At 38.6% G+C, this 14493-nt stretch overlaps 1 protein-coding gene across 2 annotated transcripts in view; it reads left to right on the forward strand.

Moving 5' to 3' along the window:
- The first annotated feature begins 3659 nt into the window (after positions 1–3659).
- LOC137274263 (adenylate cyclase type 9-like) overlaps positions 3660–14493 on the forward strand; it is a 60530-nt gene continuing 49696 nt past the window's right edge. The window contains exon 1 of one of the 2 annotated variants that reach the window (XM_067807369.1): positions 3660–5540. In XM_067807369.1, coding sequence (XP_067663470.1) covers positions 4061–5540 — 1480 coding nt within the window. In that variant the 5' untranslated portion in view covers positions 3660–4060. The remainder of the gene's footprint in view (positions 5541–14493) is intronic. The other variant, XM_067807370.1, reaches the window with a different exon arrangement.

Here is a 14493-nt window from a genome sequence, read left to right on the forward strand (position 1 = left end):
AAGCTTTCATGTGAGCCATTATCGTTAAAAGGCAGAGACATTTTGTGTCCACCAGTGTGGTGTCAAGTTTACAAAAGAGAATTCCGTGAACGATTTTCTTTGTTTCTTTCAAGGTTCGAACTCTTTATTTTATACAGCCACCTTTGCCATTTCTCATAAAATGCCATCAGAAAAATAGGTAATGTATTTGTATATCATCATCATCATCACCATCATCATCACCATCATCATCATCATCATCATCATCATCATCATCATCATCATCATCATCATCATTTCATTTGTAAGAGGTTAATTTTAAAATAACTGTTTGGTGATGATCGGTAAAAATGTCATGCTTTGAAAAAGGATTGGAAAGAAGGTAACATTTTTAGGGCTGGATAGTGATTCGGTGGGTTTGGGATTGAAGTGTTTTGTGGGTGCACATCAGCTATCTATTAATCTCTCTATATATTGATGTAGTGTGCTGTTGTTTTTTTTAAGGGTCTTTTTTGTTTAATTGGTTTTGTATGTCAAGTATATGTTTGATAATGTCGTTAAATATAGTGGTACTGAATTACGCCTTCCATGACAAACAGTGTAGCTGTATTTAGACGAGGAAGTTAATTCAACACGGAACAAAGAAAAACGTATATTACATCCTTGAACTGCGTAAAATGGATCGTTCAGATGTTATATGACGTGCACCACGCGCAGATAAAGCTTACCTGTCGGTCATGAAATATTAATAAAGTGTTACTTGAAGCATTGTACAGTGTATATAGTGTAAACCATAGTTTACCGTAAATACTCTACGTTTGGCCATAAATTATTCTAGTCCGAATTATGGGACGTTATAGTCTTCGTGTTGTTGAAACAAACTGACACTTCATTCCGATCCAGTCCTCTTCTTGTTTTATTCAAAATGCGATTATAACGATCTAAAATGAATCGGTCCCACAGATCTCGTTATAACAGTAGTTTACCGTATATAACGTTAACGTACACCCACTGGGATATTCTTGGTAAAACCGAACCAGTTTCGGTGAGGCAGTCTGTAATAAGCGACTGTAATTTTGTTATTGTGCGCGTATTCGTATTCCAGTCGGAAGATAGGTGCTCTTGATGTCGGTCACTAATTCTGATTATTTGAGACATACCAAGCCTACTTACCGTAGAGTCAGAACTAGCCTGTCTCACAGTCCTTGAACCATATTAGCATCCCTTTCCGATCAGCCGGCGGGTGGGGGAGCACACTGGTTTAAGCGTCCTCTTGTCACACGGATGTAGCGGGTTCGATTCCCCACACGTGCCCAATGCGTGTTAGTTGATCCCTGGTGTCCCCCGCCGGGCTACTACAAGAATATTGCTAAGGACAGCGTAAAATCAAACTCACTTCAAGCAGTCTTCTCTGAAATGCAAAATCCTAAGTCTAGAGTTTGCTAAGGGCTCAGTTTAAATGATGCACTTAAATGATGTTTGTTTCTATAATAAGTATATATCATACATTTTGAGACACTAAGCGTGTGGCCTCGTCATTACATGCTTTTGCCATTTCATCAATTTTTAATTTTATCGAGGATTTACGGTAAATACAACATTTTTTAATTTCTTCAGTATTGCTTTGCCGTATCTTTGACGAGTAGCGTCTGTTTGGTGATTGAGCTGTTGTATAAAATGTAATGGGATTAAATTGTAAGCTGTAATTGTACCTTGTTTCTACGCCCCGTATAGTCGCAATAGAGGAAACTATCAATAAACGAGACAAAATGAAAATTGCTTCGGCTCCGAAATAACTTTCTCATTAGAATTACCGTATTTCGTCTATTATTAATACGACATCATATTCATTTTGTAGCCATGAGCAGAAGGGATTATTTATTTCAGTAAACGTTGTTATTGATCGCAACTTAATTAAGGGTGTTTCTGTCCTTAATAGATACCTGTTTACGGTTCCAAAATCTGAGGGCGTTGGGGTAGTCTAGCGTTTACAGCATCTGCTCGTTACGCCGAAGACCCGGGTTCGATTCCCCGTATGGATACAATGCGTGTAGCCCCTTTCCGCTGTCATCCTTCGTGACATTGCTGCAATATTGCTAAAAGCGACGCAAAACAAAACTCACTCATTAAACATCTTAATTACCCTCCCTTACAGTGGGTGGGCCTCTCCTACAATCCACTCAGCAATCCAAATACACACAACACCTATTTTGTATAGTATGTCATGTGCGGTGCACCCCTGAGAACCACATGCCATATAAGGGTTGTGTTGTCTGTTGTACCGAGTGAATGAAAGTTGCATCATATCATATACTTCTGATATACATGACTTATATTCCCCCCATAAGTGACTTCTACATCTATGGATACAGCCACGAATAGCTGCAATATTGCTGATGCGGTGTTAAACAACATTCATTCCTTCATCTATGGATACCACGTAATGTTGCTGTAGTTCCGCATATGTACAACATGTGTGAAAGCCATATCTGGTGCTGGTTTATTGCTTATAAAGCGGTTGTGGTTTTTACGATGCTTTTAGCAATGTTCCAGCAGGAGACACCAGAAATGGGCTTCATACGTTGTTCCCATGTGGGGAATCGAACCAGAGACTTCGACTAGACGATCGAACGCTTTATCCACAAGACTACCCTACCGTCCCCAAATCAAAGACTACACATTAGATGCTTATACTCATATTCCAAGGCTGAATGAGCATGCACGGCCATGAGAATGCACTACAAAACTGCATATAATGAGTTGTCGCACCTTAATATATTACGATTCGGACACCAGCCTACTGCCTTGCACCATGTGTGTAGAATTTATACATTTCCGCAAACCAAATGACAAAATACCAAGTCTAGACATCTTTATTCCGCCCAAATTCACATTCAGGGGAGAAAATAGAGATGAGAAAAATATATTGTATAATAAAAATAAATCACAGACTCCACGTCTAACATCAGCCATATTAGCTTGTACTGGGGCTGCGAATAGCACAACGCTATACGGACTGTAACCATATCGCTTTCAAAATAAAAGAAACACTTCATAGTAAGCAAATTCAAATAAAGCTGAAAAACGACATTCATCGGAAACGTTTGAGTTTGATGAGATGGCTGGTAACCTCCTTGTGGCTCACAGGCGGCTTGAGTTCTATACTCATAAGGTGGCCTACAGTGAAAACCGCTAGTACGCTGATCCATTGAACGGTTTGAACATGGCGTTGCGTTTCATACATTGCGGATGGAGTCAGGACGCATTCATATAATTGTAGAGGGTGGGGGCAATGGAATGGAACAGTCTATTTTACAGCTGCAGCAAGCTGTCTAATTACTGGGACCATCAAGCAATCTATTTCTTTTCACAATCTACATACGCATTTCGACGTTTGTCGTTAGGACATTTTCTTCAAAACCAACTATTATTTGCTTCTCCACTGTCAACTTAATATTCATTCATATTTCTGAGGAAAGTGTTTCAATAACCGTAGTACCATGCCCACTCACGTGGGTTTTCTGGCAGTTCGTCCTGAAACAGGAAAACAATAGATGTATTCACCAGTCAATTAGATAGGACTAAGCTCGTTGGAGTACTGTTATACATTAACGGAGGGGTTCAATACACTAATTGTAACAGCGCGTCCTCCTAACCGAGGGGAGCCAATTGGCAATCAGAACAGCTCAAACATAACCACTGCATTGAACGGAGTAATCCAGTCGGCTTTGCGTTCGGCTGGGTAACGGATCGAGTATTGTCATGACTGGTGGAGCTTTTTGTTCTTGAAGGAAGTATCTAGGATAGGTACAATGCTGTATTCAGTCCGCGTGCTGTCAAAAAGAGCATTTGGCGCTCAGACTCGGTGTTGGCGCTTCGGGAATTACCGTACGGCGAGCACCTTGGCTTGAGTCGATCGATCTGAGAACAGGGGGTGGGGCATAGCCTTCAGGTGCGTCCAGGGTGTCGGTTCGAAGCGACACTCGGCTTCAAACAGCGTTCTTTGCAAGACTGTACAACGTGTATGAAGCGGTGGATCTAGCAGATTTCAAATTAGTGACAACACCGATCGTGTTTCAAAATGGCGAGCGGCGAGGATAGAAACACTGAAAATAGTGTAGTTCGCTACAACACGACCAATGACCCCGAAGCTGTGCACGTGGATCTTCAATCGCCGGCCAAAAACCGATACAAGGGCACCCCACTGAGCCCTAACAAGAAATCCCCCATCGTCCTGTTCGAGAGAGCGTCAGGGAGCTGGTGGAACCCGACTTTTGATTCCAAGATTTTGGAAGATCAACTCTGGAGTTGCTACTTGCCACAGACTCGGAGACGGTTCCAGTATGCTCTCTTCTACATTGTGACAGCATGTTTAGCATGGCTTATATTCTTCGGTCTGACCAAGGAAGCAAACTGGATGTATTTCCTTGGAGGTACAGGATGTCTGCTTGCTGTGACTTTGCTCATCTTTGGATTTACAAAGATCCCATTATATGAACGTTTTTATTTGCCAACTTCTATCGTCTATGTGCTTTTCTTGATGGCCTTGATCCTATGTCCGTTTGCCTTTAAGTCCTCCTCAGATCTTTCGACAATTGGGTCTTTTTCAGGATCTGTTGAAATTCTTCTTATGATATACACCTTCATACCCATGCCACTGTTTGCAGCAGTGTTGATAGGCATTGTCTATTCCATTTTGTATGAAATTTTGGTTGCACTTACCATAACAGGAATGCAAGAGGCTACATTCATTATCGGAAAAATTTTGCTCCATTGTTGTATCCATTTGATTGGGATCCATATTTTCATAATGTCCCAAGTTCGTCGTCGTAGTACCTTCTGGAAGATTGGACAGTCAGTCATGTCACGTCGAGATCTGCAGGTTGAGAAACAGCTGAAGGAAAAGATGATCCATTCACTTATGCCGCCGTCAGTTGCAGAGGCTGTGATGAAATCACGTGACAAAGATGAAGACGAACCAGAAGACCAAAAGAGCAGGAAAAAGAACAAGAACCGAAAACAGGAACCTGACAAAGGAAAAATCAGATTCAGGCCATTTAACATGAATCAGCTAGATAATGTAAGTATCCTGTTTGCAGACATTGTTGGCTTTACAAAAATGAGTTCCAATAAGACTGCCGAGCATTTGGTGAGTCTCCTGAATGACCTGTTCGGAAGATTTGACAAACTGTGTACTAACTGTGGATGCGAGAAGATCAGTACCCTTGGTGACTGTTACTACTGTGTGTCAGGATGTCCTGAGCCTCGTCCAGACCATGCCATATGCTGCGTGGAGATGGGGTTGGGAATGATTAAACTGATCAAAGAGTTTGATGAAGACAACCAAGAGGAGGTTAACATGAGAGTGGGAGTTCACACCGGAACCGTACTCTGTGGAATTGTCGGAACGAGAAGGTTCAAATTTGATGTGTGGTCCAATGATGTCACTCTTGCCAATACAATGGAGTCATCAGGACGTCCAGGAACTGTTCACATATCTGAGATGACTTACAAGTTCTTGAAGGATCTGTATGAAGTGGAAGAGGGAGAGGTAGTTGAAGGTAAGTGTATTTTCTTCACCACAAAGTGTGTGATAACTCTATCCTCACCAGATCCTTGGGTATAATACAACCTTCAGATGGCATGGTATCAATAGTACGCCACTAGAGGGGCATAGGCTAACAATGATGGCTGAAAGGGACTTACCGATTATTTGGAGGGTGACCAGAGAGGATGGCAAAGTTTTAGCTGTCACCTCTTGGCCACAGTGCTCTAAATTAAGTATGAAAACCAACAGGCCCTTATCATAGCTTTGCTGTTGATAAGTGAGGAAATAATTGGCGCCTGGATTCAGATAGAATAGTAGCAATCCTAAGGGACCTCAAAGCCCAAGTCTGATTACTGGTAAATACACAGTGGTCATGGCTCTCTAACTTGACAGTAGTTATGTCCAATTGTCGTTCTCTGTTGGTCATGTCTTCAATCATGGGTTTGCTTGCCTAAGGCTGTCATTTTTGCAGATATGTAATGTTTGATCTGTGGTAAATGCTGACTGAGTTATCTACATCCTATTTTCACTCACTCGCTCATATATAAAGCAGTCAAGTTTCTCACTGTCATCTCCTGGGTGGCAACAGCCATGATATCCCTGTAATTTTGCTGACTAAGCAAGAAACTCCATTCGCACAGCCCCATGTTATTTGCAGTCAAAACCATTGTATCATCTTTATTAGGCCTTTAGGGCACCAGTCATGATAAATACTGTTATTGCTGCTAGTGACAACAATACACAAATGTAATCAACAAGGACTTTCTTTGAAATATACTATATTACTGTAAAATGAATGTCTTACTGTTGGTGAGAACTTGTTAGACAACCCTAACATAAATATATGTTTAATTGAGAGTCACAAAATTTTTACTTTTCGTTCATGTGTCAGCACAATGGCTGGTGTATGGCAAGTCCTAACCATTATGTAAGCTGTTTCTCTAGCATTACTGGCTAATACTGGCTAATTCATATTGCAGCTTCAGCTGGCTTAACCTCATATGAAGCCTTTTCTTTTGCCCTGTTGGATAATCCTTTAATGAAACATCTTCTCATTCTGGTTCCATGTACATACGGAGTGTTGAAAATTTCTGAACCTTCAATTTCAGAAAACGTATCCGTAGTATATTGGTTGTTTTGTTTTAATTTCTGTTTTATTTTTGTGAAAATACTCTCAGATGACACTGACAGGTACATTGTACTTGTTTCATTGACATAACCATTATCAGTGTTGAGATACATTTTATGGTGTGGGCAAGCTCAAGAAACCATTTGGAACATGCCTCCTGGGTATGTTGGTATAAATTAATGCAAGTGTTAAATGGACAGTTTTATTTCAGATTTAATTCTGTATCAGTTTAAAAAATGATATGTTTGAATGTTTTTCAGTATGAGGGTTTCACATTCTGATTGTGTAGTGAACGAAGAAAGGGTGAAAATGAACTTCAAATTAAACACAAACTGGTTCACAGCAACAGGATTTTGTCTTAGGGAACACTGAGCATTATGATTTGCAGCCAGTATCTCTACTGTGATGTATATCTAGACAGGGGCAGAGTAGCATGGTAGCATGGTACTGGTAGTCAGTATGATAGTCAATGAACCATATTATTTCCCCTATTCCCTGCTAGCTCCCCCTGCAATGCTAAAACCCTAAATGAAGCAAGTCTAGATTTCCCCTGTTCTAAATCTCTGTTGTCTCTGGGACTTCTTTTCAGTTTAAATGGGTTTGTATGTTATAGTCGAAAGTATATACATATATTCAGAGACTAAGCATTAGCCTAAGTAGCATGTGTAAAGAGTGTGATAGCAAATTGGATTGAAATCCAGTAGAACTTAGTTTGGTACAGTTGAGCAACACATGTTCAGATATAAAGTTAGTTCCCACCCTGATGATATATCAGCATGTCTAGACTATTGAGCAGTGTCCCACTTCAAATTGCACATTTATTCATGATATTTCTAGATACATGTATATGCTAAGTGCACAAGGGCTTGCATTGCTGAAAATAATACATCCTGGGTTCAACAAGCGTATACTGACATCCATCCCTGTGGCTACGTGAGTACTGGTTTCATTTGGCAGTATCAAAATTAAGTTGCTCCTTGGTACAGGACTATTTGAAATTTAATGAAATTCAGTCTAACCCTTGTAGATGTTTTGTCAGATAGGTGATAGTTGTGAGAATAGTTTTCTGGTGTAATGTCAATTGTTTGTTTCTAAATCATTAAACAGTAGCAGATAGAGGCTGATTTTCACTGGTACTGTTGCCGGTCCAGGATTTACACCAACCCAACATGACGTGTGACAGTTTCTGCATGACAGGTGTTGCAATAACATTGTCAAGTTGGTAACCAGTAGCAAGTGGTTCTTGTCCATGGAATAAACAAGTACTATGTATGTATATATGTGATGGATATTGCTTCCTGTGCCACCAGTGATCATTGAAATTGTGACAGTTCTGCATTCCCAAGTGAACTATTTGAGTGATTCTGTTTTGGGTACCTTAGACAGGTTGACAATATTTTGATTGCTATCTTTTTTAAACTTGCATATTTCCTCTTTTGTAAACAAGTGAGTGGAAACATTTGTTCCATAGAAAATGTTACATTTATCAATATCATGTTTTCATTACATGCAACAGTTTCACCAGTACACTAACAGCCCTGACTGGTGTTAGTGTAAGCACCAGATATGTTGAGTAACATGTGTCATGTTTAATGCTAATATATCATCAGGTATGTGGTATAGTAGGTGATGATAAGCATAGTGTCTGTACTTAAAAAGAGAAGTTACATAGAGTTTGATATGCTTCCAAGCGCTAAGATGCAGATTAGAATTGGTTTTCAGCAACCCATGCCTTTAGTAAGAAGTGACTTATAGAATCTGTAGGTCAGACTTGCTGATTTGGTTATTGCATGTCATGATATCCCAGTGGCGTAGATTGATGCTCTCAATGTCAATCATTGGATTGTGTTGTCCACACTTAATTATTCAAAAAAATGACAGTCATATGAGTGGAAAATTTGTGAGAGAGGTTTTAAACAACAATCTAAAAGTGAAAAATGTTACAGATGCAGGTTTAGATTAACCAAGATTCTGTATTATTATTTAAACTTTTTATCCGTACAGAAAACCATACCATTCAAATATGAATCTTCATACTTCTATATAGACTCTTGAAATATTTTTGGGTGCTCCAGTGTAGCTCTATAAAGCTTCAGATAAGGGCCATGTCAGCGTATGTACAGATAAAAAAGTATGCATGATATGCTAGGAAACAGTTTGGAATTGGAAAACGTGTTACTGTTTATTGAGCTGTTTTCACATGGATAGTAATGTTGTGCAAATATGAAACGAAACACAAGATTACTGATAACCCATACTGTATTAAAATGTACTCTTCTGTTTTTCCAAGGAGTGCATACTGATGGTGAAAAATTATCTGGAGCCCTGGCTCTATTTTGTGTAAGGCAACATAAACCCTGTTTGTAAATCATTGAAACACAACAGATTGTGTCCATGTATTCAGTATGCCAATGGTTGCAATTAATTACATTCTAATTAGATATATTAGTAGAATATACTGTAATTGTGTCTATTACATAACAGGTTCACTACCTCCTGACATTGTCTTGCACTATTCCCAATTCCAAACTAGTATCTGGGGAATCTAAGGGCTGATACACTTCTTTCCATTAAGGAATGTTGTCTTCATGATTTAGGGAGCCATTCCTGGCACATTCTAGGACAGCAGACTAGCATATAGCTGCTCATCAGCAAGGGATAAGTTGAGAGATCTACAAGTACAGGGCTCTGGCAGCTATTGGTGTCATATTTCTGGTAACAGCTGAGTGCCTCTTTATATCTTAGCTATATTCTTGAAGCTGCTAAACTGTGTAGGTTGTCTGGGCAATCATGAATATTTACTATATTTATGATCTGCATTTATCTGTCAACTAGTTCGTGATAATTACTAGGGGTGAAACAGTACGCTCTTAACACGGTTTGGTATGATTGTAGTACAAGGTATTCAGTTAGGTTCAATTTCTTTCATTTTATGAAAGAATCAGCTTCATGCAGAATGTTGACAAGAGCCAAACCTTATATTGTTTAATAATGTGGAGAAAGAATTATTATAATCTTTGTTATTTTGAATGAACAAAACTGTCATTTTATGACTAGATGGAAATGATGGTACAAAAACCGAAAATACCAAATTCATGGATTGCATTATGACTTAACAAGCTGAAGGTAATATACTGTGGTACTTCTACTGTTCTAGTTCTGTAGTATACCATTTCACCTCTAATAATCATGCAATTCTGGTCATGAAACCCACCTGGTTGTTATTTATTTAACTTTAAAACGAAACAATAGTGCATCTTAGTCATATGTACCTTTCATAAATGTTTGATGTTTTGCTGTTTAAAATTATTCATGCATGATTACAGTCTAATCTGTAAGTATTTCTCATTTAAGTATTTCTCATTTACATATATGTGATGCCTCTATGAATAACAGAACAGTCTAATATAACATTGTCACTGTTTAGCATAGAAATGGATTTATTAATCCTATGTATGCTTGAGACAGAGGCTTTCTGTAGTATACTGCAGTATCATGATTCGTCTAAAGCATGCCATTCGAAATATTACCCATCATGATTCAGGTGTTCGACATTTTGTTCCCTTATGATGTTGTAGTCAGATCAATTTATTTACAATTTTTTTTGTGTTTAACCAAAAATGCCCTAAGGTTTGAATGTAAAATATATCAAATGATAAATTTAAACATGTGTCAACATTTTTACTGCATTGTGTTTTCTGTTCATTACATGAGTATGACATAGTACCCTTGTAGGAAATCAAACCCAGGTCTTCAATATGACAAGTTACTGCCATAATGATTTGTCTACCCTATCACCCCCATATCAAACTAGGGTGTACAAATATATTACTCCAAAGAAGTAAAGCATCACAGATTCTGTTGTGTTACTGTTGTATATCTGTCATTGCAGACAGCCAAGTTATTTGGAAGAACTGGTTGGTTGATAACTTATTTATATAGCATTTATAAACCTGTCATCATAGCTGTAAATTGTTGTTTCAAGGTAGCTGGATTATTTTGGTGGTTTCCCTTTACAAAACTATGTTGCTTTTTTATTATCTAGTTCAAGGTCAGTGAAACAAGACAATATTTTGGACTGGCTGGCCCTCTTCAGTTCAAGGGGCAGTGGGGTAGCCTAGTGGTTAAATTGCTCGGTTATCTCGCCAAGGACCTGGGTTCGATTCTCAACATGGATACAACATTTGAAGCCCATTTCTGGCGTGCCTGCTGTGATATTGCTGGAATACTGCTAACAGCAGCTTTAAACTAAACTCACCCACCCAACTTCAAGTTTTAGTTCCTCATGGATATAATTTGGTTTTGCTGAAAAGTTGATTTTGGTGGCAAGAACCTGAAAGCTCCAGTAATATAAGAACCTGATTACTACAGAACAGGATTAGTCTTACTGCCTGAGGTTGGCAAGGCAGGTCTAAGATCTCCATTGGAAATGTATAATCCATGGTCATTGATGCACTGCTAGTAATGTTCTAATCAGGGATGTAATCTGTCCCCTTTAAGGGACAGGTCATGGGATGATTCTAATAAGCTGGAATGTTTTTATTGTATTGATGTTTTTTACAGCAGTGATGACATATGATTATGGCATCTTGGTATGACAGGAATTGTTGTGAAGTTGTTGGATGAGATGGGGGAAAAAGAGGCGTTGATTTTAAAGATAGAAATATTCTGTTTATTCTTCAAAATAGAAATATATGTGTTTATTTTTGAAGATATAAATACTGTGTTTTTAATGTAAATACTACACTGAAATGCCAAACACAAAATTTGTAATTGAATATGATGCTTAAGACTGTTCAACTTTATAGAGAATGCACAATGTTCTTATTTTCAACTATAGGCTGTACCATAGAACTGTATTGAAAGACTTTGATACAGCTTGTCACAATACAGTACATGGTATTCTAGCAATATTAGGAAGCTTAAACGTGTTACATGGGAAAAAAATTCTGAACCTCAGCCCATGTCAGTGTTAAGAACACAATGTTTTGGAGTTTGTTTAGTTTTATGTTGCTTTTAGCAATCTTACAAATTTACAGCAATACCATTGGGAAGAACACCAGAAATAGGCTTCACACACTGTACCCATATGGGCACTATTTTGGATCATATTCCTGCTCCTTCAGTAGGAGACTGTACACTGAAATTTGACACAGATGATAACATCCATAAATTTTCACCCTTATGTGTATCAGTTCTAAATTCTTTTAAGATTCTCGGGAGCTTTATTCATTATGATTCGGACTCCTTTGGCACCCAACTAGTTGCATTATTTTTAACCCCGGTTGCCCTGATTATGTTTCTAGGTTAGTGTGTGCTGTTCACTTGTGGGTTATCCCAGAGTATGCAGCTCAAATCATCATTAAACCAACTGATTACGGTGGGCTTGTTTCTCTGGAGATAATTAGTACATCCAAATTGGTTTAGTCTATTTCAATCATGTTTAGTCCAGAAACTACATTCCTGCTTGTTCCTTTGAGGAAGCTGCAGGGTTAGAACTTACAGATATCTTTCACTTATGTGCAATCTATGACTGCTTAAACCATGCCTCCTTTGTTTCAGACTGGGGTTTAACTGACGGCCGAACCAGTTAAACCTCGGACCGGAACTACTTTCTAAACAACGAACAAGTAGTTTAAGTTTTATTGGGGATAATTTACTTCTTTAATTTTGCCGGGTCATCCTGCATACTCTTGAGCCAAAGCATTCTCAGTGTACTCACAGGTACTTGTTACATCTTCATAACTGCTTTAATTCATCCACATCCAGTCCTATTTGTGAAATGTTAAGGTAACAAATAATCACTCATGTCAGATAGCCCATGCAAAACAAATAGCACCCCAAACCATGAATAATTAACTGTTAAGAATTTGAGGTTGTTCGAAATGCATGTGCAGTTCATGCAAATATGCTGCCCTGAGACAGATGTCAGTGACTTCGATGGGGAAAACCTATTCACAACCAATGAGAGCAAAACATACTTACGCACAAAATTTAGGTCTCTCTTTTAACTTAAATTTACTGAATAACCAGGAAAGTTAAGACCATCTATAGCTGGCCATGGTTTAAATAGGTTATTCCACTTGGACACAGAGTTTAACAGTTGAAATGTGTCATTAAACACAGGGCCCTCATGTTCTAGCCTATACATGCTGAAGGTGGCAGTCCAGTATAAACTCTCCAGTCCCTCCAGATAGGACTAGTTGGACTAGTTGGACTAGCAGGCCTGTCTTTGTGTCAATCACAGATGAAATATGATCAATAAAGTAACAAAGAGACATTACTCTATACCTGTGTTTTCTAAACTGATTTTCTGATTATCCTAAATAATGATTTACCTTTACATGCCCAACATAACAATTTACCTTGGCTGGTACTGAGGCAGTGACTCAAGTCTGCAACAAATTCCTGTGGAATCTTCTGAACAGAAATTTAAAAATTTGTTCACGTTACACAATAATAGCTTCATGTTAAGCCACTCACAGAATATGGATTATTTTTTGAAAATTCCCTGGCAAGGGTGACTTGTCTGAATACTATCAATGTTTTAATAAATACAAGTACTATTTATCCTAGAAAATTTCGCACGGATGGATTACAACATGGTCTCACTGTATATCATCTACATCAAAACTTGACCGTGTTATTTATGTGTTATATTTGTGGAATGTTGGATTAGCCTAGTGGTTAAAGTGTTCTCTGTCTTGCCAAGGGCATGGATTCACTTCCTCACATTGGCACAATGTGTGAAGTCCAGTTCTGGTGACATTGCTGGAATATTGCTGAAAGCAGTGTAAAACCTCACTCACTTGAATTTATTGTGTATCAAAGTCACAGCAGTTTGATAAGTCCCTTCTAATATGCCCTTGGTAAGATTGTAGCAGTGTACTGAATGTTGAAATGGGTATATTGCCAACAAACACTTGCTTTTCGTGTGAATTTACATTTATTGGATAAAACAATGTGATTAGCACTTCAGAAAGTCGTTATTATTATAATACATTGTAGCTTTCCCAGAATGTGTCAAAGTCAGCTGTATATCGTGACATCTGGTAAACCTGCTATGTATGAAAAGTTGAGCATATGTTACATGTATGTCGTTTGTCTGTTACCAGCCTCATATTTACAGCTCAATAACTTGCACATCATCTAGCTGTGCTGCCCGTTTCCATGGTTACACATAAACTACCTATCCGATATGGTCAGCTGCTCTCTACCCAATGAACTCAATATGTATTTCTTGAACTGAAGCACTTCCGAGTCCATGAGCTTTCACTTAAGTTTGGTTGCTGATTCCTTTTACAAAATGTATCCATTAACGAGAACATGTTGATGTATGGAAACATTCCGCCTTGATTGTGTTGAGCAGGCCAACGCGAGGTTCTGGTTTATAAACTCTCCCGGAGTGGAGGCCGATTGATCAGATGGGTCTGGAGAAGAGTTGTAGTGGGATGTTGATTATGGCTGCTTAATTACCCAGGCACATCACTGGAATTTGCGAGATGTAGTCAGTTTCCATGGTGTACATCAGCCAAGACTTACATAAGGTGGAGTGATTTCGTTTCGCCTTCATGGTCACCGTGTCTGATCAGTGCTAATGGCTGTTGTGGTAGACTTTATTTTGCCTGTATTCAGGTTAGGGTTTTGTCTTGTGTACGTCTCTACTTGGCTAGATTAACCCTTCATCTGAACATGTAGGTAGTCAAATTCTTTGAATATATGTAATTTTCATAGAAACAGATAATCCTTTTAACTGAAAAGGAGCCCCAGTGATATGAGAGATTTCAGAACCTGAAATCTATACTTGCTTTATTGTATTGCAGAAAGGTCTTGGTAG

This window comes from Haliotis asinina, chromosome 2 (genome assembly GCF_037392515.1).
Source record: "Haliotis asinina isolate JCU_RB_2024 chromosome 2, JCU_Hal_asi_v2, whole genome shotgun sequence".
NCBI lineage: Eukaryota > Metazoa > Mollusca > Gastropoda > Lepetellida > Haliotidae > Haliotis > Haliotis asinina.